The sequence below is a fragment of the Anolis sagrei genome, chromosome 6 (assembly GCF_037176765.1).
Source record: "Anolis sagrei isolate rAnoSag1 chromosome 6, rAnoSag1.mat, whole genome shotgun sequence".
NCBI lineage: Eukaryota > Metazoa > Chordata > Lepidosauria > Squamata > Dactyloidae > Anolis > Anolis sagrei.
Genome location: NC_090026.1, coordinates 75,309,232 through 75,336,298, shown reverse-complemented (window position 1 = coordinate 75,336,298; position 27,067 = coordinate 75,309,232). Strand labels below are relative to the sequence as shown.

The 27,067-nt window shown below is 41.0% G+C and overlaps 1 protein-coding gene across 1 annotated transcript; it reads left to right on the top strand.

Moving 5' to 3' along the window:
* The first annotated feature begins 3,607 nt into the window (after positions 1 to 3,607).
* On the top strand, positions 3,608 to 23,611 carry CRTAP (cartilage associated protein). Its single transcript, XM_060781747.2, has 7 exons — positions 3,608 to 4,358; positions 8,273 to 8,422; positions 12,737 to 12,908; positions 13,907 to 14,035; positions 15,748 to 15,893; positions 17,048 to 17,131; positions 19,464 to 23,611. The coding sequence occupies exons 1-7, from the start codon at positions 3,828 to 3,830 to the stop codon at positions 19,518 to 19,520; spliced, it is 1,269 nt and encodes a 422-aa protein (XP_060637730.2). The 5' UTR covers positions 3,608 to 3,827; the 3' UTR covers positions 19,521 to 23,611.
* The last annotated feature ends 3,456 nt before the right edge of the window (positions 23,612 to 27,067 follow it).

Sequence of the window (27,067 nt, the reverse complement as noted above, 5' to 3'; positions counted from 1 at the left end):
CCTTCTCGGTGGTGGCCCCCCGCCTCTGGAATGGCCTTCCAAGGGAAGTAAGACAGGCCTCATCCCTCCCCTCTTTTCGTAAGAGTTTGAAGTCTTGGTGGTTTCAACAAATCTTCCAGAGTGACCAGTGTAAGCTCAGCCTAGACACTGTCCAAACACGACCTGTTACTGTTATTTTTTATTTTGCTTTGATCATGTTGTGACTCTGTATATTTTAATGTTTGGAAACCGCCCTGAGTTACCCCGGGGAGATAGAGCGGTATATAAATAAAGTTGTTTATTAATATTATTATTATCAAAGTCTACCTCATTTTGTCTCTTGAGTGCATGATATAAAACAAGTTATTTTATGGGATAGTATATATATAGGTAGGGGGCCCTGGTGGCGCAGCGGGTTAAACCGCTGAGCTGCTGAATTTGTTGACCAAAAGGTTGCAGGTTCGAATCCAGGGAGTGACGTGAGTTCCCACTGTCAGCCCTAGCTTCTGCCAACCTAGCAGTTTGAAAACATACAAATGTGAGTAGATCAATAAGTACCGCTCCGGTGGGAAGGTAACGGTGCGCCATGAAGTCATGCTGGCCACATGACCCTGGAGGTGTCTACGGACAACGGGCAGCTCTTCGGCTTAGAAACGGAGATGAGCACCAATCCCCAGACTCAGATATGACTGGACTTAATGTCAGGGGTAAACCTTTATCTTTACTTATATATATGTAGATAGGGCCCCTTGGTGGTGCAGCAGGTTGAACCGCTGAGCTGCTGAACTTGTTGACTGAAAGGCTGGCGGTTCAAATACGAGGAGCGGGATGAGCTCTCGCTATTACGTCCAGCTTCTGCCAACCTAGCAGTTTGAAAACTTGCAAATGTGAGTAGATCAATAGGTAGCCCCTTGGCGGAAAGGTAACAGCACTCTATGCGGTCATGCCGACCACATGCCCTTGGAGGCGTCTACGGACAATGTCGGCTCTTCGGCTTAGAAATGGAGATGAGCACCACCCCCCAGAGTTAGACATAATGTCAAAGGGAAACCTTTACCTTTACTTATATACTTTTACTTTACTTTTGAGCAACTGAAAAACACTTCTGAAGTTCTTCTGTTTTAATGCACTGGCAAAATCTCTGTTTTCCTAACAGATCGGAGATAACAGGTTATTCAGTCTAACAACTGAAACCATTGCCTTGAGTAATTATATCTGGTTGTATACCACAAGAGAAGATTCTACTCTCAAGGGTTTCTGGGTCTTCTCTGAAAGGTCATGCTTTTCTAAAAAGTTATGATCTCCAAAATGGTGTTTTTTCAAGATATTATGAATGCCATTTTCCAAAACAGAATGAGCTTTGGGAACACTTCCTGTAGTGGCCTCTTGATCCATGGCTTGCATCTCTTCTGCAGTTGTTCTGCAATAACCAAAGCCAGTGTTTCTCAACCTGGGGGTCGGGACCCCTAAGGGGGGGGGTTCAGAGGTGTCACCAAAGACCATCAGAAAACACATATTTCTGATGGCCTTAGGCACCTCTTTGGCAGAGAAGGCTGAAGATCTCTTCACCTTTTTAGAATGCTCTTTGATTGTAGGTGAACTATAAATCCCAACAACTACAACTCCCAAATGTCAAGGTCTATTTTCCCCCAAACTCCACCAGTGTTCACATTTGGGCATATTGAGTATTTGTGCCAAGTTTGCTCCAGATCCATAATTGTTTGTGTCCACGGTGCTTTCTGGATGTAGGTGAACTACAACTCCAAAACTCAAGGTCAATGTCCAACAAACACTTCCACTATTTTCTGTTGGTCATAGGAGTTATGTGTGCCAAGATCAGTTCAATTCCATCGTTAGTGGAGTTCAGAATGCTCTTTGACTGTAGGTGAACTATAAATCCCAGCAACTACAACTTCCAAATTTCAAAATCAATCCCTGCCCCAACCGCAACAGTATTCAGATCTGGGCGTATCAGGTATTTGTGCCAAATTTGGTCCAGTGAATGAAAATACATCCTGCATATCAGATATTTACATTACGATTCATAACAGTAGCAACATTACCGTTATGAAGTAGCAACGAAAATAATTTTATGGTTGGGGGTCACCACATTATGAGGAACTGTATTAAGGGGTCACAGCATTAGGACAGAAGACAGAAGCAGAATTCAAAATTATGTTCACAGATTAGAGAGCTGGGCCAAAACTAATAAAATGAAGTTCAACAAGGACAAATGAAAGATACTCCACTTAGGCAGAAAAAAATAAATTCAGAGATACAGAATGGGGGACAATGCCTGGCTCAAGAGCAGTACGTGTGAAAAAAGATCTTGGAGTCCTTGTTGACAACAAGTTAAACATGAGCCAATAATGTGATGCAGCGGCTAACAAAGCCAATCGATTTTGGCCTGTGCAAATAGGAGTGTAATGTCTAGATCCAGGGAACTGTGGTTCAGCTTTCACTGCCAGGGCAACAGGATATAGACTCTGGGGATTTGTAGTTTAAGGGGGAACATTTGGAATTCTCAGCCTCACTAAACTACAAACCCCAACATTCCATGACATGTTTCCATGTCAACTGGAGTAGAATAAAACTGCTGCGTGATAGATCTTGAAAGTGGCAAGATGTGGTGTTGAATTTTTATTTTATATTCCTGGATAATAACAATGATGATGATGATGATGATGATGATGATGTATTTAAACACAGGTGGCTATGAGTTTTCCGGGCTGTATGGTCATGTTCCAGAAGCATTCTCTCCTGACGTTTCACCCACATCTATGGCAGGCATCCTCAAGAGGTTGTGACGTCTGCTAGAAATGAGGCAAGGTTTATATATCTGTGGAATAATGTCCAGAATGGGTGAAAGAACTCTTGTCTGCTTGAGGCAAGTGTGAATGTTGCAACTGGCCAGCTTGATTAGCACTGAATGGCCTTGTAGCTTCAAAGCCTGGCTGATTGCTGCCTGTGGGAATCCTTAATTGGGAGGTGTTAGCCCTAACTGAATCTTGTCTGAAATGCCCGTTTTTTATTTTCAGTGTTGCTCTTTATTTTGGTACTTTGTTTTGAATAGATATGAGGCACGGCAGAAAAGATAGGACTGATTTTCTTTAAAGCACTTTGATTAGCATTTAATGGCCGGAAGTTTCAAGGCCTGGCTGGTTTCTGCCTGGTGGAATCCTTTGTTGGCCTGTTTGTGTCCAAAATCCAGATGATCTCCCAACAATTTGCTTCTCCGAATGAGCAGCTTCTCTTTTGTCTCTTTGGAAACTTCATTAGCATTTAATGGCCTACAGTTTCAAAGCCTGGCTGGTTGCTGCCTGGGGAAATCCTTTGTTGGCCTATTTGTGTCCAAAACTCAGATGATCTCCCACCAATCTGCTACTCTGAATGAGCAGCTTCTTTTTTGTCTCTCAGGAAACTTGATTAGCATTTAATAGCCTGCAATTTCAAGGCTTGGCTGGTTTCTGCCTGGGGGAATCCTTTCTTGGCCTATTTGTGTCCTAAACTCAGATGATCTCCACCGATTTGCTTCTCCGAATATGCAGCTTCTTTTTTGTCTCTCTGGAAACTTGATTAGCATTTAATGGCATGCAGTTTCAAAGCGTGGCTGGTTTCTTCCTGGGGGAATCCTTTGTTGGCCTATTTGTGTCCAAAACTCAGATGATCTCCCACCAATCTGCTTCTCCGAATGTGCAGCTTCTTTTTTGTCTCTCTGGAAACTTTTCTTCCCCCCAAAGTTCCCCTCCTACTTTGGGAGGGAGGAAGCGGAGGAGGGATCTCTGCCGCGTGTCAGTCTTTGCTTGCTCTCTCCGTGCGGACGCCGAGAGAGAGAGAGAGAGGCAGGGATGGGTCTGCCGGTGCTGCTCTTCCTCTGCTCCTGCTTCTCCTCCTTCTTCCTCCCGATCCGGGCGCAGTACGAGCGCTACAGCTTCCGCAGCTTCCCCCGGGACGAGCTGATGCCCCTGGAGTCCGCCTACCGCTACGGCCTGGACCAGTACACCGGCGAGCACTGGGCCGAGAGCGTCAGCTACTTGGAGGTCAGCCTCAGGCTCCACCGCCTCCTGCGCGACAGCGAGGCCTTCTGCCACCTCAACTGCAGCTCCGCCCGCATGGACCTGGGAGAAGAAAGGGAAGGAGAGGGAGAGGAGGGAATGGGCGGCGGCGGGGATCGAACCCGCGAGGGCGTCCTCTCCCCGCGCCGCTTCCAGGGCTTCCCCGAGCTGCGCTACTTCGGCGACCTGCTCCGGCGCGCGCAGTGCCTCAAGCGCTGCAAGCAGGGCCTGCCCGCCTTCCGCCAGTCGCAGCCCAGCCGGGAGGTGCTGCAGGAGTTCCACAACCGGGAGCCCTACAAGTTCCTCCAGTTCGCCTACTTCAAGGTAGCGCCCTCCTTGCAGCCCACCCTTAGGGGGAAGGCACTCCTGGGCTGCAGGTTACTTAGGCTAGCCCTCCTACCCCCGGGATGATGGGCCTTCAAGTCTGGTGTCTTGGTTTTGGATATATAGGTGGCTGTGCAGCCCTACTCTTGATCCGCATGTTCTCCCGCAGTGAGGACATAGGTTTCCAGTTGGAAGGCAGCCCTGCGCCTTCCTCTTGGCAGGGTTCTCCCTTTAGCCCTCCATTTGTGCCTCTTCAAATTCTGCAGCACTGCTAGACACAGCTGACTTCCAGTTAGAGCACTCAAGGGCTAGGAATTCCTAGTTCTTGGTATCTTTGCCACAGTCTTTAAGGTTGGCTTTAATAATAATAAGGAGCCCCTGGTGGTGTCAAGTCTGGTGTCTTGGTTTTGGATGTATAGGTGGCTGTGGAGCCCTGTTCTTGATCCGCATGTTCTCCCGCAGTGAGGACATAGGTTTCCAGTTGAAAGGCAGCCCTGCGCCTTCCTCTTGGCAGGGTTCTCCCTTCAGCCCTCCATTTGTGCCTCTTCAAATTCTGCAGCACTGCTAGACACAGCTGACTTCCAGTTAGAGCACTCAAGGGTCAGGAATTCCTAGTTCTTGGTATCTTTGCCAAGGTTGGCTTTAATAATAATAAGGAGCCCCTGGTGACGCAGTGGGTTAAAACGCTGAGCTGCTGAACTTGTTGACCGAAAGGTCACAGGTTCGATTCCGGGGAGCGGCGTGAGCTTCCGCTGTCAGCTCTAGCTTCTGCCAACCTAGCAGTTCGAAAACATGCAAATGTGAGTAGATCAATAGGTACCGCTCCGACGGGAAGATAACGGTGCTCCGTGCAGTCATACTGGCCACATGACCTTGGAGGTGTCTATGGACAACGCCGGCTCTTCGGCTTAGAAATGGAGACAAGTCCAGACATGGCTGGACTTAATGTCAGGGGACAACCTTTACCTACCTTAATAATAATTCAATTCAATTCAATTCAAAATAGTTTATTGTACGGGCCCAAGAGGCCATGACAAAAAGCACCACATGCACACAATAGTACCCTCAGAGTACAGGCACCAAAGATGCTAAACAGAACCATAATTTGCTCCCACAACAAAAACAATGGAAGTTATTAATAATAGTTAAAATACATTTTAGGAGAGGATCCAGTTAACCCTTAGAATCTCCTTGGCAGTTGATAGCAATTTTACCTAACTCTGTCTTTCTGATCTTTTTTGCAGAGCTAATAATTATTATTATTGATACCCCGCCACCATCTCCCCAAAGGAGACTCTGGGCGGCTAACATTTATTTATTTATTTATTTATTTCACAGTTTTGTATACCGAGCTTCTCAACCTCGTTGAGGGACTCAGCCCGGTTTACAGCCATAAAAACATATACATTCATTAAAAAATCATATATCACAAATTACACATTAACTTTAAAATACACTAAATATAAAACTACAGTGGTCAGTCGTCCTATTAAGGTGGATCTACATCAACTTCCACCCAGAGTCCTATGGTGTTGTCTCATTCCTCAAAGGCCTGACTCCACAGCCACGTCTTCACCCGTTTCCTAAATGTTAGGATGGATGGGGCGGTTCTGACCTCCAGAGGGAGAGAGTTCCAGAGTCGCGGGGCCACCACCGAGAAGGCCCTGTCCCTCGTCCCCACCAGGCGCGCTTGCGAGGCTGGTGGGACCGAGAGCAGGGCCTCTCCAGATGACCTTAGTAATCTTGATGGTTCGTAGGGGAGAATACGTTCGGAGAGGTAAACAGGGCCGGAGTCGTTTAGGGCTTTATAGGTCAACACCAGCACTTTGAATTGTGCTCGGAAGCTAATTGGCAGCCAGTGGAGCTGGCGTAACAGCGGAGTGGTGTGCTCCCTGTACCCAGCCCCCGTTAGTAATCTGGCTGCCGCGCGTTGGACTTGCTGCAGCTTCCGGGCAGTCTTCAAAGGCAACCCCACGTAGAGAGCGTTGCAGTAGTCTAAGCGGGATGTAACCAAAGCGTGTACTACCGTGGCCAAGTCAGCCCTCCCAAGGTAACATGAGACCAAGCCCAAAATTACAATACAGCAAAATAAAATACAAACAAGCAAATAATATCAAAATAAAATACACAAAATTACAGAATATAAAATAAACAAATGCAAAATAACATGGTAGAGAAATAAAATACAGGAGTCCCAGCCCCTAGGGAGGGCACCCATTGGAAAAATAACTGGGTTGCTGTGAGTTTTTCGGGCTGTATGGCCATGTTCCAGAAGCATTATCTCCTGATGTTTTGCCCACATCTATGGCAGGCATCCTCGGAGGTTGTGACGTCTCTTGGTAACTAGGCAAGTGGGTTTTACATATTTGTGGAATGTCCAAGGTGGGAGAAAGAACTCTTCTCTGCTGGAGGCATGTGTGAATGTTGCAATTGGCCACCTTGATTAGCATTGAATGGCTTTGCATCTTCAAAGCCTGGCTACTTCCTACCTGGGGGAATCTTTTGTTGGTTGTGATAGCTGGCCCTGGATGGGTGAAACGTCAGGAGAGAATGTTTCTGAAGCATGGCCATACATCCCAGAAAACTCACAGCAATCCAGTGATTCTGGCCATGAAAACCTTCGGAAAAATAAGTGTTTTTTAATAGCATCATAACCTTGGAATGAACCACAAGGGCCATCCAGGCCAATCCCCTGTGATACACACAATCCAAGCACTCCCAACAGATGCCCACCCAGCTTGAAACCTCTAAAGGAGGAGACATCAGCATGCTCTGAGAGGACACTTCCAGACAGACCCCATATTCCAGGATCTGATCCCAGGTTTTCTGCTTTTAATTGGATTATATGAGTCCTCACTGCCAGATAATCTGGGATAAACAGAAAACATAGAATCAGATCCTGGGATATAGAGCCTGCCTGGAAAGGCCCTGGCACAGCACTGTTAGAAAGCTCTTACTCATAGAATCCCAGAGTTGGAAGAGACTCCAAGGGCCATCCAGTCCAACCCCCTTGCCAAGCAAGGATACACAATTAAATCACTCCCGACAGATAACCATCCAGCTTAAAAACATCCAAAGGAGGAGATGCCAGCATGCTCTGAGGCAGCACTGCTGGGCAGCCCTTACTCATAGAATCCCAGAGTTGGAATAGATCATAACCCCTTTGCCAAGCAGGGATGCACAATTAAAGTTTTTTAAAACGTTGTTTGTATTTTTAAATGCATTATAACTGTGCTCTCAATTCACTTCTGACATGATAAATAAATACTTGTATATACTTCCAGGATGGTAAATCTTGAGTTTTGAGCTGTTGCTGAACTATTTCCCCCATCATTGGCCAGTTTGGTTAGTACTGATAGGATCTAGAATTGAATAACAAAATACAGAGAGCCATAGGTTCTCTTGTTCTAGAACTGCCCACTCTTGAACCAGTCTAGGTTTTCTGAGCATCCATATCTCACACTGTCTCCTTTACTCCTTTCTTGCCCTCACTCAGATCCTTAATGTGGCAAGATGTTTGTTTTACTAAGACTAACCATAAATGTATGTGTGTCTGTATTTGACAATGTTGTTCTTGACTAAAAGAACCAGTGTGGTTTAGTAGTCCCTGAATAGACTCAGAAGTGGAGTGGGCAAATCAAAAGACAAAATGGCACTACCTAAAAGAATCCCACACCTTGTGTGACTGTGGAGCAGAACAGACAACTCCGCATCTGTATGCTTGTCCATTGTGCCCATGTACAGAGGAGTAATTGTTGGAAGCTACAGACAATGCCGTTGCTGTTGCCCGTTTTCGGTCAAAAGATATTTAGATATTTGTCCATCTATGTGTATTTCTGGGGGAAAATGTTTAAAACATAAGTAATATTTTCAAATGTGGGTTTTTTAACTGTTTCTCCAATCCTTTCGACTAGGCAAATAACCTTCCTAAAGCCATTGCAGCAGCCCACACGTATCTTCTGAAGCATCCCGATGACGAGATGATGAAAAGGAATATGGCATACTACAAAACCATGCCTGATGCTGAAGACTATATTAAGGATTTAGAAGCAAAATCGTATGAGGTATCTGTCTCATCTTGTTTACATTTCTTATCTGATTTATCATATTCTTGGGGGGGAACGGGACAAACACTCTTTCTGCTCCGTTACTTTTTCCCCTAATTCACTTCATGTGTTGCACTCCAGGACAGGAAAAGCCCTCTGACTGTAAACACCACACCGTTGATTGGAAAACAATCCTTTAATTGAAGATAATTAAAAAGCAGCAAGTAAAAAACACTTTAAAGAAATAGGTAAATCCAATTAGGTAAGAAGATAAGCAGGAGCAAAATAGTCCAGAGTAAAGTTCAGCAAAGTCCATAAAAACAAAGTCCACACTTCTCTAATATAATTCAGGAAAACAGGAAACATTAATACAAGGCATGAGTACGCATTCATACATTCCATGAAAAAGAAATACTTAGACAAGAATCTTCCAAGCAAAGCTTCCATGAAAGAAAGGATGAGAACTATACTTGAATCTAACGATGCTTCATCTGACTATATTTCCCATACATGGAACTTTTATCCCCTCGTAAAGCTATTCCACGCACTCAAGAATTGGTTTCGTTTTACTTGAGATCCCCTTATGTTTTTCTATCAGAGCCTGCCAGTACGCCAAAGGCACTGTTCGGCCTGTCTGTTTTGACTAATTTCCTCTCGCCTATCTATTTGCTCATTAAATCTCGCAGCTGGGCCAGGTGCCCAGTTGTTTTCAAGCCCCAAATCCTGGGAACCCTCTGGTAGCAATTCATGGAATACACTATCATCCCCACACCCTTCAGGGACATTCTCATGAGAAACTACACTTTGCACAGGGGTCTCCTGGTCCTTCTCTGCATCAGTATCATTGACCAAACCATTGCCTTAGTGAAATTCATTGGCATCACTTCCCTCATCCAAAGCACCCTGATCCTGAAATACAATCACAGACTGAACTCCAACATCATGACGCACTTAATGAGCGTAATGAGTCATATTCACCCAGAACCCGATGCTACCATTACCATAGTGTCTGATCACGAGTCTAGTGCCCGATCTGATCAGGTTTCCTGAGATCTATTTCAGTCCTTGTGATCTGATTAGGTGGACAAAATGATTAGTCCATTCCATTACATGACATCTTATCTCTTTCCCATCTTGTCTGATAAAATGGTCAATAAATGCCTCATTTTGTCAGAACCGTATGCTGCCTCAAAAGAAGCTGCTATGGTTCACCATCTGAAGAGGAAGTCCATGTGCCCGAGTCAAGGGTGGAAAAATTATTTCAGTCTGAAGGCTTATTTAAATTTTGGAGAAATTCTTAGGGGTTGGATTTCACTGGTGGGCAGAAACCCCAAACACCAGGATATTTAATGTAACAATTGCTAGTGTGGCATAGTGATGTGAGCATTGGACTAGACTCTTGAGAACAGGGTTTGAATCCCCTTTCAGCCATGAATGGCAGCAATCTTGGGCAAGTCCTGTTGGGCGAGTGGGCTTATGAACAAAAGACCCTTCTCATAAATGTACAACAAAGTAACTTATCAACAGCAGCGTGATCCAGCATCAGTAGCCCAAAATGATAAAAAGAACAAAAACACAGAGACCAATGCTATCTTTTCCATAGGAGGTTTTTCTTTATAACAAAATAATGTGGTTGCACTATTTACAAGATCAAGGTTTCTATAATACAAATAAAGTTCGTTATACTTCCTTCTTTGCTTCCACACTGGGCTTCTTTCTCATGCAGATAAACAGCTTTGCTCTCACTGAGTTTCTTCTCACACCGAACTTACACAGGAGCCTCACACAGGAGCTTTTCACGCGCAGCAGCCTTCACACTGGAGGTTTACACTCAAGGCCTTCAACTTGGGGCTTCTCTCACAGAAGCTTCTTGCACCAAGCCTTCTCATACTGAGGCCTACTAACACTAAGGCCTTTCTCCAACTGAGGCCCTGTCACATGTCACACTGAGGGCTCTCAGAACTGACGTGTCATGTATCATGTTTGTTTATTTATTTACTATACTTGTATACCGCCTTTCTCAGCCTTACCGGAGACTCAAGGCGGTTTGTTCTGCAGTTGATGGTGGTTGGTGGAGGTAGGCCTAGCACCTTATTCAGGTAGAGATGAACCAAACACCCAGTTTGTATTAAACAGTTTAATTAAAATAGCATTTACTTTCTGGCTGTTATAATAGTCCAAAATATAAAACATAAAGATAGCACTCAGTCACAGAATAAACAAAAACTGATAGCAAAAACTACACCGTAGTCAAAGGGTCCAGTCCAGTGGTCAAATGCCGAGAGTTCAATGAGCAAGTCCAGGGATCAAGAGTCTATACCAGGGGTCCTCAAACTTTTTAAACAGGGCCAGGTCACAGTCCCACAAACTGTTGGAGGGCCGGATTATAATTTGAAAAAAAACATGAATGAATTCCTATGCACACTGCACATATCTTATTGGTAGTGCAAAAAACACTTAAAAACAATACAATAATTAAAATGAAGAACAATTTTAGCAAATATAAACTTATTAGTATTTCAATGGGAAGTGTGGGCCTGCTTTTGGCTGATGAGATAGGATTGTTGTTGTTGTTGTTGTGTGCTTTCAAGTCATTTCAGGTTGACCCTAAGCGAGGGCCGGGTAAATGACCGTGGAGGGCCGTATCTGGCCCCCGGGTCTTAGTTTGAGTACCGCTGGTCTATACCGTAGTAAGCAGCCAGTCCAGAGATGCAAGGTTCCAGGGTTCCAAGAGTACAGAAGACAGATCAGGATACCAAAAATCCACAAACCTGGGGGAAAACCAGCAGCATCTACCACCAAAATAAAACAAATACTGTATATATTCAAGTATAAGCCTAGTTTTTCAGCCCTTTTTTAGGCTGAAAAAGTCTCCCTTGGCTTATGCCCGAGTCAAGGTTATTTATTATTTTATTCTATTATTATTATTATTATTATTATTTCATTTATTATTTTTTCTATTTATTATTATTACATTTATCATTTTACTCTTATTATACATTTATTATTTTACTGTATAATTGTTGTTATTGCTACATTCATTATTTTACTCTTTTTATTATTGTTATTATTACATTTGTTATGTTAGTCTCTTTATTATTATTGGAAGGATACATAAGCACATTTACATTGAAGAAGGTAAATAATCATTTAATCAGAGTTGGACGGTCTTATCTAAAATTACCATTTTTGTAAATATTCAAAAATATATATTTATTTATTTGCTTTATTTCTATACCGCATTTTTCAGCCCTTAACAGGCGACTCAATGTGGGTGTGCCTGTAGCTTAGTAGCCCTCAGTCTGTGAGAGGTCTATGTGGGAGATGGGCCTCAGTGTGTTAGTATGCCTCAGTATGAGAAGGCCTCAGTGTTAGTTCCTACTGATTCCTCGATTAATGTAATTTAACTGGTATATATTTTTATTTTGCAATTTACCAGTAGCTGCTACATTTCCCACTCTTGGCTTATATTCGAGTCAATCCGTTTTCTCAGTTTTTTGTGGTAAAATTAGGTGCCTCGGCTTATATTCGGGTCGGCTTATATTCGAGTATATACAGTACTTTTCTCCTGAAGATCAGTCCCAAAGCTAGCTCATTATATCCAGAAACAACCAACTGCAACCTATCTCTTGCATACCTCCACCCTTAATTGCTTTCACCCATGAACTCTTACAGATTACTCAACCCTTTAGAACTAAGACTTACATTAACTCTTCCATCACCAACTGTTAGGCCTACCACCACCAACCACAATCAACTGCAGAACATGATACATGACATCATACACTGAGGCGAACTAACACTGAGACCTTCTCATACTGAGGCATACTAACACACTGAGGCCCTTCTCCCTCAAAGACCTCCCACAGACTGAGGGCTACTAAGCTACAGGCACACCCACTTATATTGCAGAGTCTTTGTATCAATTTAACCCTTTCAGTGTCTGAGTCACGTTTTTGTAATTAAAACTACCTAGTTAATTTTGAATATTTCTGTCTAGTCCCACACTCGTCGCCTCAGAAAACTCCATGATAGAGTTACTGTAAGGACATCACAACAAGCCACTTAGGAGAGATGTTTCATTCTTTTATATTGGGAAGATGGTGTGGCTTTCTGGGGAACAGCCAGCAACTGAATTTGGCACACCAGGAACACAAGATTAAGCCCTCGGGCCTGAGATGCCCAACCCTGATCAAGAACTTGTTCATGTCTAACAACACTTAACAATGTGGTGGTTGAAAGCAAGTCATTCATCACTCTTTTGCTAAAAGACACACAAGTCTTATACTGTCATTCAACTCATATGACTTACGGCGATCTCTTCTTCTTCAGACACTCTTTGTCAGGGCGGTAAGAGCATACAATGGAGAAAATTGGAAGACTTCCATCACAGATATGGAACTGGCGCTCCCAGATTTCTACAAAGCCTATTACGATTGCATAGCTGCCTGTGAAGGCCCTCGAGAGATCAAGGACTTTAAAGAGTTTTACCTCTCCATAGCAGGTGAGTGATCAGCTTTATTCTAAAGATGGAAAGGACTTTTTTTTTCAACGATTACTTGGATCTCCTAAAGCTATCTAATTGATATATGCTATTTAGAGATTTGTTTTTGACTAACACTTGTAAATGGGAAATATGCAGAATTACATAGTAGAAATATAACTTGGAAATAGAAGCGGGCTCACAACATATATGGCAGTATCAAATATATCTGCTGCTTATTTAGTTCAATAGATGGATAACCTGTTGGTATTTCCCACTAAAACTGAAATTATATGTGTTGTTGAAGGCTTTCATGGCCAAAATCACTTGTTTGCTGCGAGTTTTCTGGCTGTATGGCCATGTTCCAGAAGCATTCTCTCCTGATGTTTCACCCACATCTATGACATCTCTGAGGATGCCTGCCATAGATGCGGGCGAAACATCAGGAGAAAATGCTTCTGGAACATGGCCATACAGCCCGAAAAACTTATAGTAACACAGTTAAAATCAAGGTTTACTTGAATCCATAAATTCAGAGGTTTGAATTCTCAGTACCTGTAGGTGGCACTACAAACAAGTGTAATTTTGTTGAGAATATTACACAGTCATTGCACATGCAGTATTTTACCTTGAAAGTTTTCTCCATTCAGATACTGAACAAGCAAGAATGTGTAGCTTGTTAGACTGCAAGTCCCACTATTCTCTTCACTATTGGCTACACTGGTGGGAATTAAAGTCCAGCAATGTTTGAGGGCCATAGATTAGTCACTGATTGCAGTTTAAAGCAGGTATGGCAAACTTCGGCCCTCCAGGTGTTTTGGATTTCAACTCCCACAATTGTGAAAGTTGAAGTCCGAAATACTTGGAGGACTTAAGTTTTTTGTATGCCTGGTTTAGAGCCACAAGTATGAACGCTTTTGAAATTTAGGGTCATGGTTTGTACAAGTGTCACACATTGAACCGAATTTAAGACATAGTGGCATAATACTGAAAATATTGTTTTGTTGTTGTTTTTAAAGATCATTACACTGAAGTTCTTGAGTGCAAACTGAAGTGTGAAATCGATCTGACACCCATCATAGGAGGCTATGTTGTGGAGAAATTTGTGGCCACAATGTACCACTACTTGCAGTTTGCCTATTATAAGTGTAAGTAATAAGCTTTATTCTAAAATGTCCTGTCTGTACTATTTATTTTTACTTATTTATCACTAGCTGTCCCTGGCCATGTGTTGCTGTGGCCCAGTCTGTGTATATGTGCTTTGTGTGTGTGTATATTTGTTTATATGTGTATATATGTGTGTTTGCGTATATATTGCACATGCGTTGTAATGTTGTTGGGTTTTTTTTCTTGCTTTTTAAGTCTCTTCTGCAGTGTTTTCTAGTGTTTTTATGGGTGATGGTCACTCATTGGCCTGATAAGTGTATTGTGTCCAAATTTGGTGTCAATTCGTCCAGTGGTTTTTGAGTTAAGTTAATCTCACAAACGAACATTACATTTTTATTTATATAGATGTCAGAAGCAAACCGAGGGTACAGTTGTAATGTATTTAAAAACATAAACAAAGTTTTAAAATTTGGCATTAGACTAAATGTTCTTTGGCCAGAAGCTGGTCACTTTGAGTACCTCTAGTGTTGCTATAAGAAGGTCCTACACTGTGCACGTGGCAGGGCTCAGACTGCATTGTAATAGGTGCTCTGCTCTGTGGTTTTGCTCTTCTCCACACTCACATTTTGTGGACTCCACTTTGTGGCCCCATTTCGTAAAGTTAGTTATGCATCTTGTGGTGCCAGAGCGCAGTCTGTTCAGAGTGTTCCAAGTCGCCCAGTTTTCTGTGTGCCCAGGAGAGAGTCTCTCATTTGGTATCAGCCATGGCTTGAGGTTCTGGGTTTTAGCCTGCCACTTTTGGACTCTCGCTTGCTGAGGTGTTCCTGAAAGTATATAGAGTTGCATGCTGCTAGTCACTTCTGGTTGTCTATAAAGACGTTGCCCAGGGGACACCCAGATGTGTTACGATCCTTCTCTCATGTCCCCTGTCTGTACTATCATTTACTATAATTTTCTCTTGATTTTGCAAACACCAAACAAATAAATCATCTTCATGCACGAACACATCCATTTTGTTCATTGGCTGCATGCAGAAAATATTAACAGTCACACAAACAATAGTAAGCAGTAGTTGAATTGAATTGTTTATTGTACTAGCCATAGGCCATGACGTAATATATAACCTTTAAAAGTACAATAAGCCCTTTCCAATATAAATATTAAAACATGTTCCGTATACTGGCTCTTTAAAATTATAGTAGTAGTCGCATGATAACAATTACAAATGTCTGATTTATATCATCCCAAAATCTCTTCCATTTCAACAGTCACACAAACAATAGTAAGCAGTAGTTACCAAGGACCACCAACTAAACCTTGTGTTGAAGTAGTGTCAACACCATTGCATAGAAAATTGGAAAGATGCAGAGAGATATAAGAAAGAAAGTGAGGTTCATACGTGGAATTTATTGTGCATGTCACCCTGATTTTTCAAAAAATAAAAAAGACTTGTGCCTACTAAGGACTGTGAGAAAGATAATAGTTATTAGAATGCTTATCTTAGGGAGCATGAAGGGAATATGTGGCCCTATAAGTCTGGTGGAATATGCACACAGCTTTGAAACATGGGAAGGTTGTCCATCCCTGTCAAGTCTAAAACTTATACATGTGTATGAGGGGCCTGCATAAATAGATGCCTTGCATGCCATGCATTCCAAGCGTGATCTACAATTTCAAATTCTGCAGTTCAGATTCTCTGCTTTTATAACCTCCTCCAGAGATTGTAATGTCATTTTATTTAATGTCAATCCAGTGAATGATTTGAAGAATGCAGCACCATGCGTTGCCAGCTATATGCTCTTCGACCAGAAAGATGAAGTGATGAAACAGAATCTAGTCTATTATCAATATCACAAAGACAAGTGGGGACTCACAGATGAAGACTTCCAGCCGCGGCCTGTAAGTGAAATGTATATCATCTGTATATCGCTTTTGTAGTACTAAGTTGCACATTCGGACCCGAGAGCCCTGTTTCACTGCTTATTATATACACAAGGGTTAAATGTGGGCAGGATCATAGAATCATAGAGTTGGAAGAGACTTTGCGGACCAGCCAATCCAACACCCTGCCAAAAATTTATTTACTTATTTACTATACTTGTATACCACCCCTCTCAGCCCGGAGGCGGTTCAAGGCGGTTTACATTTGGCATTCAATGCCCTACAAGATAAAATACAGTCAAAAACAATTACATATAATATAAACAGTATAAAAAAATAAACAATTAACTGTTAAAACCATAAAAGAAGCAGGAAAACCACATTCAAAGCACTCCTGACAGAAAACCATCCAGCCTCTGTTTAAAAGCCTCCAAAGAAGGAGCCTCTACCACACTCCAGGGCAGAGAGTTCCACTGCTGAACAGCTCTCACAGTTAGAAAGGAAGCAGACATTCCTGAACAGTGCTCTTCGGCATGAAGGTTAGAAGAAGGCTTCAAAGCACTGTCAGCCCAATTTGCATAGATTCCTCCTTCCATTCAGGATTTATCTGTTATCAGCTAACCTATACAAACCCAGTAGGAAATTCCCTTGATACATTTGGGCTGAATCTGCAAACAAATTAAGCAAAGCTCATTTGCATGGGAAAGATGGGTTGAGGTCAGCTCTTTCTGAGGCTTACGTGCATATACTTGGCTCGCCTATTTAGCCCAATGTTCAAAACCCTGAAACAAAAAAAGTATTTGCTGGCTAATGTAATGCATAGCAGCTATAAGTGCACTCTCTGTTATGTGTTCCAAAAAGGTGTACATTACGGTTGCTGTGCCTACCTCACAGACTAAGGCCTACCTCACACTGAGAACCTTATCACAGACTGAGACCTTTCTCCCACTGAGGCAAACTAACACAGAGGCCTTTTCTCCCACTGAGATGTTCTCTCACACAGAGAGGCTTCACTCACACTGATAGCTCTCTCAGACTGAGATGTTAATAAGCAACAGGCATGCCTGCTTACATTGAACTGCAGCCTTGCTGAGTCATTGTATCCATTTAATAATAATAATAACAACAACAATAATAATAATAATTTTATTTTCGTGTTGCTGTTTTTCAAGGAAGCAGTTCGGTACTACAACGTAACAACACTCCAGAAAGAAATGTATGAATTTTCCAAAGAGCACGTGATGGATGATGACGAAGTAAGTAAAATAGACAGATGTCATTGTCTAAATCAAAAGTAATGGATGTTAGAAGACAGTAGAAGTTAGTTGTGATGAGTTAGTAGAGTTGCTGCATTGCCCCTCAGTTCTAATTTACAGTAATGGATAAGCAGCACTTTTCTTTGTGATTAGCTAAATCAGTTAGTTGTGAATAATTAATTTTGTATAATTAATCAGTTGCTCTCTTTTGTAATGATTACTACAAAATGATTACTACATCAGAGGGGAGGAGGGACTACTGTTTTCAACAGTATCCCTATGTCAATGGTTTTTCTTCATAGAATAGGGCTGGGAAGGAGTTATGGTTGTGCTAACTCCTAAAAAACCTTCAGTTGCCCCCTGAATTTCCAGTTAAAGCAACAATTATTGTAGTCAATTACATTGGAGAAAACAGCATTACTGATGTGGAGATACCAGAGTGTCTTATGGTGTGTAGCTTCAAGAAGAAGTAGGTCACCCCATTGCAATAACATTCTTGGAAACATGAAGAAAAATTGGCCATTTTCCCTTTGCATTTGTTTTGTGATATGAGGAAGCAATAAATCCACTGTTAAATAAGAACATGAGTGTTTTTTCACTCATTTGGAAAGGATCCTGGTTATCATTCATTCCACTTGCTGAAATCTACAGTGTTTTGAAGGTAATTTCTGTTACAGCAAACTGTAATTACCAGGAAAGTAAATAATATTTGGCAGTAAGTCTGTTTGTTTGTCCAATAAATTGAAAGACTTCAACTAACCTGAAAGCAAAGCAAACATCTTTCCTGTAGAGCTGTTGAAACTTCTTCCCAGTTATGTAGAAACTCCAACAAGCCCTTCTCCAATAGGCTGTCATCCCATTCATCTTCTCTAACCAGTAGTAATTCAATTACTAAGAGATTAGTTTTAGATCATAATTAGTCATGGGAATTCTGTTACTAGTACAACCCCAGAACTAGGTGAATAATACCACTATATTTTGGCCCCTTCTACACTGTCATATAATCCAGATTATCAGATAACTCACATTATCTGCTTTGAACTGGATGATATGAATCTACACTGTCAGATAATTTAGTTCAAATCAGATAATCTGGATTTTATGTTGCAGTGTAGATGGTGCCTGAGTTCTCCATGAAAAAGAGTAGATCTGAGGAAGCTCAGATTGTGAAACTGAAGCCCCTTCTACACTGCGATGTAATCGAGATTATCAAAGTCGAAATTCACCGGATTATACATATTTGTTTATTTATTTATTTATTTATTTACGACATTTATATGTCGCCCTTCTCACCTTGAAGGGGACTCAGAGCGGCTTACAAGGTATATATACATACAATATATTATATTATTAGCATAGCACAATATCAGTATTAAATATTACTATATTGTACTATACCATTATACTGTAATATTATTAGTAATATTACATGTAATGTAAATATATAATTATAATATCATATTATTATTAGTAGTAGTAGTATTTTGCATTACATTATAATATTATTAATATTATATGTATATACAATATATTATATTATATTATAGAGTCCACACTGCCATATAATCCAGTTCAAAGCCGATAATCTGGATATTGTATGGCAGTGTACAAGGGGCCCAAATTGTTCCTCCTGAGTGCCCGGATTGTTTTCCTTCATTGGAGACTACAATAGTGTGTTCCACAGAATCTGTCCATGATATTCCTTGCTGTCTCTAATACATTGGACTTCTCAATAAGGCATGGGGCACCATTTTTGCCATGGGCATCAAGATGCCCCAGGCCAATTCTGCTACCCATATCTGCTTTTTGTCAGGGTTTTAATAGTAACAAAATCTCAGATCCCTTCCAGGCCCAAGAAGAACACCATATTCATATAAATACGGACTTCAGGGAGAAATCAGTTGCTATAGTTGCCAACTGAATGGAAAACAACCAGAAATGAATTGTTGGGGCTTTTCACAGCATGAAAATAAGCATTGCCTTCTGCTTATATCTTTGGATCGAGCAATGAATAAGGGACCGAGCACAGACTTCAAAAGATGCCGAATTATGAGAAATTATGAGAAAAAGCCTAAATATACCTCTATCTGTTGTCTATCTTGTCATTGTATAATCGGCATTAAATGTTTGCTGTATATGTGTTTTGTGATCTGCTCTGAGTCCCCTTCAGGGTGAGAAGGGCAGATTCTAAGTACTGTAAACCAATAAATTTATAAATTAGGTATTTAGTAAACAAAGTCGTATATAATGCTAGATTTAAGACTTTATGAGATAGTTTTACTTCTCATTTAAAAATGAGAATTAACCTATTTTCTGTTGTGTTTTGTTTTAGGGCGAAGTAATAGAATATCTTGATGACCTCCTGGCAGTGGATGGTGGAACACAGTGACTGAACAACTGAAAAAATATAAGTTTTTAAAACGAATTACCCAACATTGTTCCTTTCTGTCTCAGGCCCCTTTTACACTGCCATATAATCCAGGTTATCAAAGCAGAGAAAGCTTTGAACTGGATTATATACACTGCCATATAATCCAGTTCAAAGCAGATAATCTGGATTTTATATGGCAATGTAGAAAGGGCTTTATATGTCACTTTTAGCTCAGGTGTTAGAAATACCTCAGATCTTTCTTCCGCTTGCTCAGAAGACACCTGAACTATCCTGTGAGTTTTCCCCACAACTTAAATCTGCTTTTTTTGTAATGAAACATCTAACCATTGAAATGTTTGAACAATTACCCAGCTTCATACAGGCAGCAGCCAAATGTGTCAGAGTCTAATTCGGTGGTTCTCAACCTGTGGATCCCCAGGTGTTTGGCCTTCAACTCCCAGAAATCCCAGCCAGTTTACCAGCTGTTAGGATTTCTGGGAGTTGAAGGCCAAAACATCAGGGGACCCACAGGATGAGAACCACTGATCTAGGTAAAACATAAACATGTGAATAGAAGAGAATAAATATATTTTTGCAAGACACTCTGAAAATGTTCTTTGACAAATAACTGGACAAAAAAAATCCTGCAAAAAAACGAACAAAGTAAATGAAAATTATAACTATTCTTATACAATTTTGGAAGGCTGCTCTATTATTTATAAGCAATATATTTTTATTAAAAAAAATACTTGGATTAAAAATAAACATTTCAGCTGCTAGCATTTAATATTGAGGTCGCAATCTCTATGTTTTCCTGGCTCAGAGTAAGTGTCATTGAACTTGTTGGAACATATTTCTGGGCAGACGCATACAGAATTGCACTGTAAATAATGCAGATACATCTATCTGCATTACTTTTATCCCTAGATAAAACGTAGACATTTGTGATTCTAATATATCTGATACCAACAGATCAAGATTTTTTTTTAGTACTTTGCCGAGGCCTTGATTGCATGTCCACAATAAGATTAGGAGAGCGAGTGATACATTGGGATATGTTGAGAGAAAACTGGCAAGTTGCTTGTTTTCTGCATTCACTATTGAAAGAAAATGCAGTGGAGTTGGATTTTAGAAAAGTGGCTAACTCAAAAACAATTTGTCTGTTTGCCAGGAACAGCTCTTGGAGAAGCTAATTTGTGGTTTCTTGTTTCACAAAACGTCCAGAATCCAGACACATGAATCTTGCCTCTGACAAGTAGTATGAGTAATGCTGTAATCAATTTATTCATCTACCAACCAACAGATCTGTAATAATCCGTATCCCTCCAACCTTCGCTAGTTTAGAACAGTAGCAATAAGAAATACATATAGTAGACTTTCAGCCATGCGGATTGGTAAATGCCAGGTACATTCAATTTTGGTTGCTTGAGAGCTACTATTCAAAATAGGCCTTATTTGTTTATCGTGTCAGAAGCAAATTGAGAATACAGTTAAAATGTATTTAAAAACCGCAAAGTTTAAAAACTTGGCATTGTACTAATGTCCTTTGACAAGAAGCTGGCCACTTGGAGTGCCCCTGGTGTTGCTGTAAGAAGGTCCTCCATTGTGCATGTAGTAGGGCTTAGACTGCATTGGAGTAGGTGGTCTGTGATATGCTCTTCTCCACAATCGCATGTAGCCCCATTTCTTAAGGTTAGCTCTGCATCTTGTGGTGCCAGAGCTCAGTCTTGTTCAGCGCCTTCCAAGTCTTCCAGTCTTCTGTGTGCCAAGGGGGGAGTTTATCATCTGGTATCAGCCACTGATTGAGGTTCCGGGTTTTAGCCTGCCACTTTTGGACTCTCGCTTGCCGAGGTGTTCTTGCGAGTTTCTCTGTAGGTCTTAGAAAGTTGTTTCTTGATTTAAGGTGTTGGCTTGCTGACTGATATCCGAACAGAGATAGGCCAGAAGTGTCAATGCCTTCGTCCTATCATTACTGGCTGCTACTTCCCGACGGATGTCAGGTGGTGCAATACCGGCTAAACAGTATAATTTCTCCATTGGTGTAGGGCGTAGACATCCTGTGATAATACAGCATGTCTCATTAAGAACACATCCACTGTTTTAGTATTGTGAGATGTATGTCACACTGGGCATACATCCCACAATGAGCAGATGTCTTCACTGTATCTGGTTGTGATCCCCAGGTTGTACCAGTCAGCTTTCGTATGATATTATTTCTAGCGCCCACTTTTTTGCTTGGTATTCAAGCAGTGCTTCCTGTAAGTCAGAGCATGGTCCAGAGCAACTCCCAGATATTTGGGTGTGCTGCAATGCTCCAGTGGGATTCCTTCCCTGCTAATCCTCAGAGCTTGAGATGCTTGTCTGTTATTGAGATGAAAAGCACACATCTGCATTTTAGATGGATTAGAAATCAGCTGGTTTTCTCTATAATAGGCAGCAAGAGCACCTAAAGCTTCTGAGAGCTTCTGTTTAGATATTTCAAAGCTCCCTGCTTGAGCTGTGATGGCATAATCATCAGCATAGATGAAACTCTTTGTCCCTTCTGGCAGTGGCTGATCATTTGTGTGAGTGTAAATGCAGTATGCAACCAAACAAACAAAATAGGCCCAATACTATATCATACCATGAACTCTGTATTGGTTTGATATTAGTATTGAAATACAGTAGAAACAAATAAAGACAGTCTTAATGTAATGTCACTCAGTATTACAAAAACAGGTTTGTAAAAGCAGTATTATTTCTCTGATTTTTTTCCAGTTACTTGAGAATTCCTTTTACTTCAGTTACAGTTAACTGAGAATCTACTGTTCATATATGGGTCCTGTTAGCAGTCTGCTTCGGTTGAGGATATGTTAAACTAGCTTGTAATTCATTGATCAGACGTACAGCAATTCTATATTTGTTTCCTTAAACGACAGCTAATTGGGCATGGTGGTTTCGTATGGCCTGAACAACTTTCAGGTGCAGGAGAGGAATATGTAACGCTTCAGATATTTTGGGATTGCACTTGCATATTCCATCAACATGATCAATATTGTCTTAGGTCGATAGGAGTTGCATTCCAACATCTGGACAGCCACAATTGGCCATTCCTGTCCCATTCAGGTCACAGAATATTTGGGCTGAATCCAACAGCTGCAAATAATCCACCCTTACCTTGATCCTGGTCTTATTTGAAGTGGAAGTGTGTCTTTTACATGTCTGTAGGTTTTAATGTTTTTTTTTTTTAAGATCTGCAGTCAGCCTCACTAACTTCAGTGATACTTATTTCCAGATAAGCCTATGTAGGATTGCAACACCAGCCCTGTAAGCATATCTTCAGTTGCCTGACTGATTCCTGTTATTCAAGTATTTTCATTTATTTCAGTATTAATTTTTATTACTCATGTAATAAAAATGAGTTAGTAGACCAGAGTCTATACTCAGGTATGCCAGAGCAGCTTCCTTGCAGGATAGCAGATTTTGATGTTTTAGCATGGAATACATGGTTGTGATTGTTACGGTACAAAGAGTTATTTATTGTAATTCTGTGTGTGAGTTTAGTTACACAGGCAATTGTTGACAAGACCAACTTCTGTTTCACTGCCAACATTTGTACTGACTCTTATTTCTGCACCCTCAACCACAGCTTGATACGCAGTCATTACCAGGTGATAATGTTTATATAAGAATTTTGGAAAGCTTTTCTTGCTGTCTTGTGAAAATTTGGCTATTGTAGCAAAGAAGTGGGCCACTCGTCTTTTTTTGACCCTGTTGTTTAATCTGTAATCTCTAGATCAGTGGTGGCAAACCTATGGCATGCACCACCCTCTCTCATGGTATGCGTGCCATCACTCATATCCCTGCCCCCACACACTTGTTTTCCCCCCTTCCCACTTGCTCACTTGTCTACACTGCTCACCTCCCCCCCTCAAAGTACCCAACCCCCCTCCCCCTGGGTTTGAGCACTCGGTCTCTAAAAGGTTCGCCATCACTGCTCTAGACTATGAGTTCTGTGAAGCAGGAATGTTGCTGTATTTTTTGTCATTGTTTTTGGAAAGATTGGTGCTATATTTTTGTGCCTGACATTTCAAGCGCCAATGTCTGTAACAATAAAGTGCCTTAAAGAACTCTTCAGTAGTCGTGTTTTTTCCAGCATAGAAATTAATGGTTGGATATGACGCATGTACTCTTTTTACATTTAGTTTGTATTCTCATTGAAAATAATACTGGAATTACAAAGTACTAACAACCATGGTCTCAGATCTAACAGAACATACACAGTGGGTTCTCCTTTTTGGAAGGGTCATAGATGATGGGTGAGCATATGCCTTTCATGAACAAGAGAGCAGCGGTGGAATCCATAGACTAGTTGCCTGTCTCCCAGGCTGCATTGACTAGAAACATAATATATGGCATCCTTTTTCCATGGTATTTCTTCATCCACCTAGGGTTGTACAAAGAGGAATTTGTGAACACCCTGTGGCTTCTCCATGGTGACATGATGGCAACAGTCTTGGACAGCAACTGCTCTCAAAGTGCTCCATTTATGATGGAATCAGGTGTCAAACAGGGATAGATTATTGCCCCAAACTTATTTTCCATCTTCATAGCTATGATTCTATACTTCGTTGACCAGAAGCTTCCCACGGCCCTTCCACACAGCCATATAACCCAGAGTATCAAGGAATAAAATCCAACAATATCTGCTTTGAACTGGGTTATTTGAGTCCACACTGCCATATATTCCAGTTCAAAGCAGATAATGTGGGATTTTATTCAGCTGTGTGGAAGGCGCCCCACCGATGTGGAAAACATATTGGACAATGGCAAGCTCTTTAACCTTAGCAGATAATAATAATAATAATAATAATAATAATAATAATAATAATAATAATAATTTTATTTATACCCCGCCACCATCTCCCCAGTGGGGACTCGGAGCAGCTTACATGAGCCCAAGCCCGAACAACAAATTACAATAAAATAAAACCAAAACACAACCGAAAACGCTAACAGTAAACAAAAACATCATAATAAAATAAAACATGTAAATACACAATATAAAATTACAGTAGACACAATAGAAAACCAAAAAATGTTATAGAACTCCAATATGCTGATGATAATATAGTTTGTGCTCATTTAGAGGAAGACTTATAAGCGACATTTGCAGAAGAATATGAAAAGCTTGGCATCTCACTTAACATCAGAAGATCAAATTATTATATCAACAGGCACCAACCAATCCCTCTGCAATAAAGCTTAGTGATGTAACACTAGAAAATATTGACAATTTCCACTATCTAGGCAGCCACCTCTCCACACAAGTCAACATTGACACCAAAATCACAGTTTGAGTTCTGCGAGTGGAGCATTTTTAAAAAATAAAGCATAGAGTGTTTGAGGATCAGAACATTTGTAGAGATACCAAGATGCTTGTTTGAATAGCTATTTTCCTTCCAACTCTGTTATACACCTGTGAAACATGGACCATCTACAAATATCACTCTCAACTTCTGGAATAATTCCTTCAATGTTGCCTTTGAAAAATCCTGCAGATCTCTTGGGAAGACAGACAGATCACCATCAGAGTAATGGAAGAAGCAAAGACCATCAACATTTGAAGTGATCATCTTTCACCATCAACTTTGCTGGACTGCCCACATTGTCTGAATGCCCGATCACTGTCACTCAAAGCAGTTACTTTATTCTCACCTCAAAAACTGAGAACACTTTTTGTTGACAGCAAAAGAGATTTGAAGATGGGCTGAAAGCTAACCTTAAGAAGTGTGGAATAAACACCGAGAACTGGAAAGCCCTGACATATTGAACATTGTAACTGGAGGTCAGCTGTAACCAATGGTGCTGTGAATTTTGAAGAGGCACAAATGGAAGGGGGGGGGGGGGGAAGAGAAATATCCCAAGAAAAAAATATGGTAATCAAACCCTTGTTATGACCGCCTTCCATCTGGAAATATCCTCACTGTGAAAGACCATGCAGATCCAGAATAGATCGCTAGTCACTTACAGGCCCATTGACAAGACTCTACCCTTGAAAGACAATCATACTTAGTAATGAGTGATTGCAGATAGATAGATAGATAGATAGATAGATAGATAGATAGATAGATAGATAGATAGATGGATGGATAGATAGATAGATAGATCACAAAGCAGTTCTCACCTTAATCAAACCTTTATACGGTTCTGGCCCAGCTTACTTGTCCGAACGCATCTGCCTCTACGTCCCACCTCGTAACTTAAGATCATCTGGGGAGGCCCTGCTCTCACTCCTGCCGACATCGCATGGGGACAAGAGACAGGGCCTTCTCGGCTGTAGCCCCCCACCTGTGGAACTATGAAATATGATCGACCCCATCCCTCCTGGTGTTCAGGAAGAAATTAAAGTCTTGGTTTTGGGACCAGGCTTTCAGACAATAAACATAAAGCAGCACTTTGACTGGAAATGGATTGGCAAGACGATATATATATGAGGATACAGTTTTACTGTTCTATCATTGGGTTTGTGGACTGAGTATTGTTTTTTTAATTTAATGACTGTTATGATAATTTGATTATAATTAATTGTGATTGTTTTAACTCTGTGTATTTATGGTTTTATACTGTGTTATTGATTTGTGGCATCGAATTGCTGCCTTTGTTAGACGCTCTGAGCCCCCCCCCCCCGGGGGTTGAGAAGGGTGGGGTAAAAATGCTGCAAATAAACAAACAAACAAACAAACAAACAAACAATTAAACCTTGAATTCGATCTAATATCTACATAGCATAATTGGAGATGACCTTGTGGTTTTCTCAGTGCCCTGCCACAAATTACATTTTTGAAAATAAAAGTTTAAAATATGTAATGCTGGTCCGCAAAACTGTTGGGAACTTAAAACCCAGTGTCAGCCTAGAGTTACATATTTAGCTTGTGTCAGTTTAAGGATTGTGTGTCCAATTACTCCATCAAAAACTGGGGGTGATGTCCAGGAACCTAAATAAAGAACTGCGATCAATCATCCCACAATTCTGTGTCTGTTGTTGTAAAAAGGAATGAAAATGCAGTAGTGAATCCATGACATTTTTTGTGGCTGCAATTCAGTCTGAAGAGTAAAAGTTCTATTATCATGAAATTATGTTTTAAGTCTGACTGTACACTGCAAAGTGTAGTTACTTCATGGTGTTTTTTTTTTTAAACTCGGTACATAAGCCGTAGGGAGAATGAGTTGGTGCCAGAGAAAACATTCTCGTTTAATAATGTTTGAACATGGAGCTGTGATGCAGTTTGTAGCAGGGCACTGAGAAAAACCCACAACTAATCCTTCATAGCAACTGTCTGAACTCTTGGTTGTCTGCCATCCTTTAAACAGCAACTTCATTTTTCTGGTTGCTTCTGGGCTGAATGACCTAGTGTGGGGAATTTATGCTACACTTTTTTAAACAGGCTAAAAGGAGAAATCACCTAAAGAGTTTTGTAAATCACGGCTCACATTCCAGCAAATCAGCATTCTGTCTCTCAACTGTTTTTAGTGCCTGAAGTCAAAATATTAAAGCAAGTTATTTATTCCCTTCCTCTTCATTT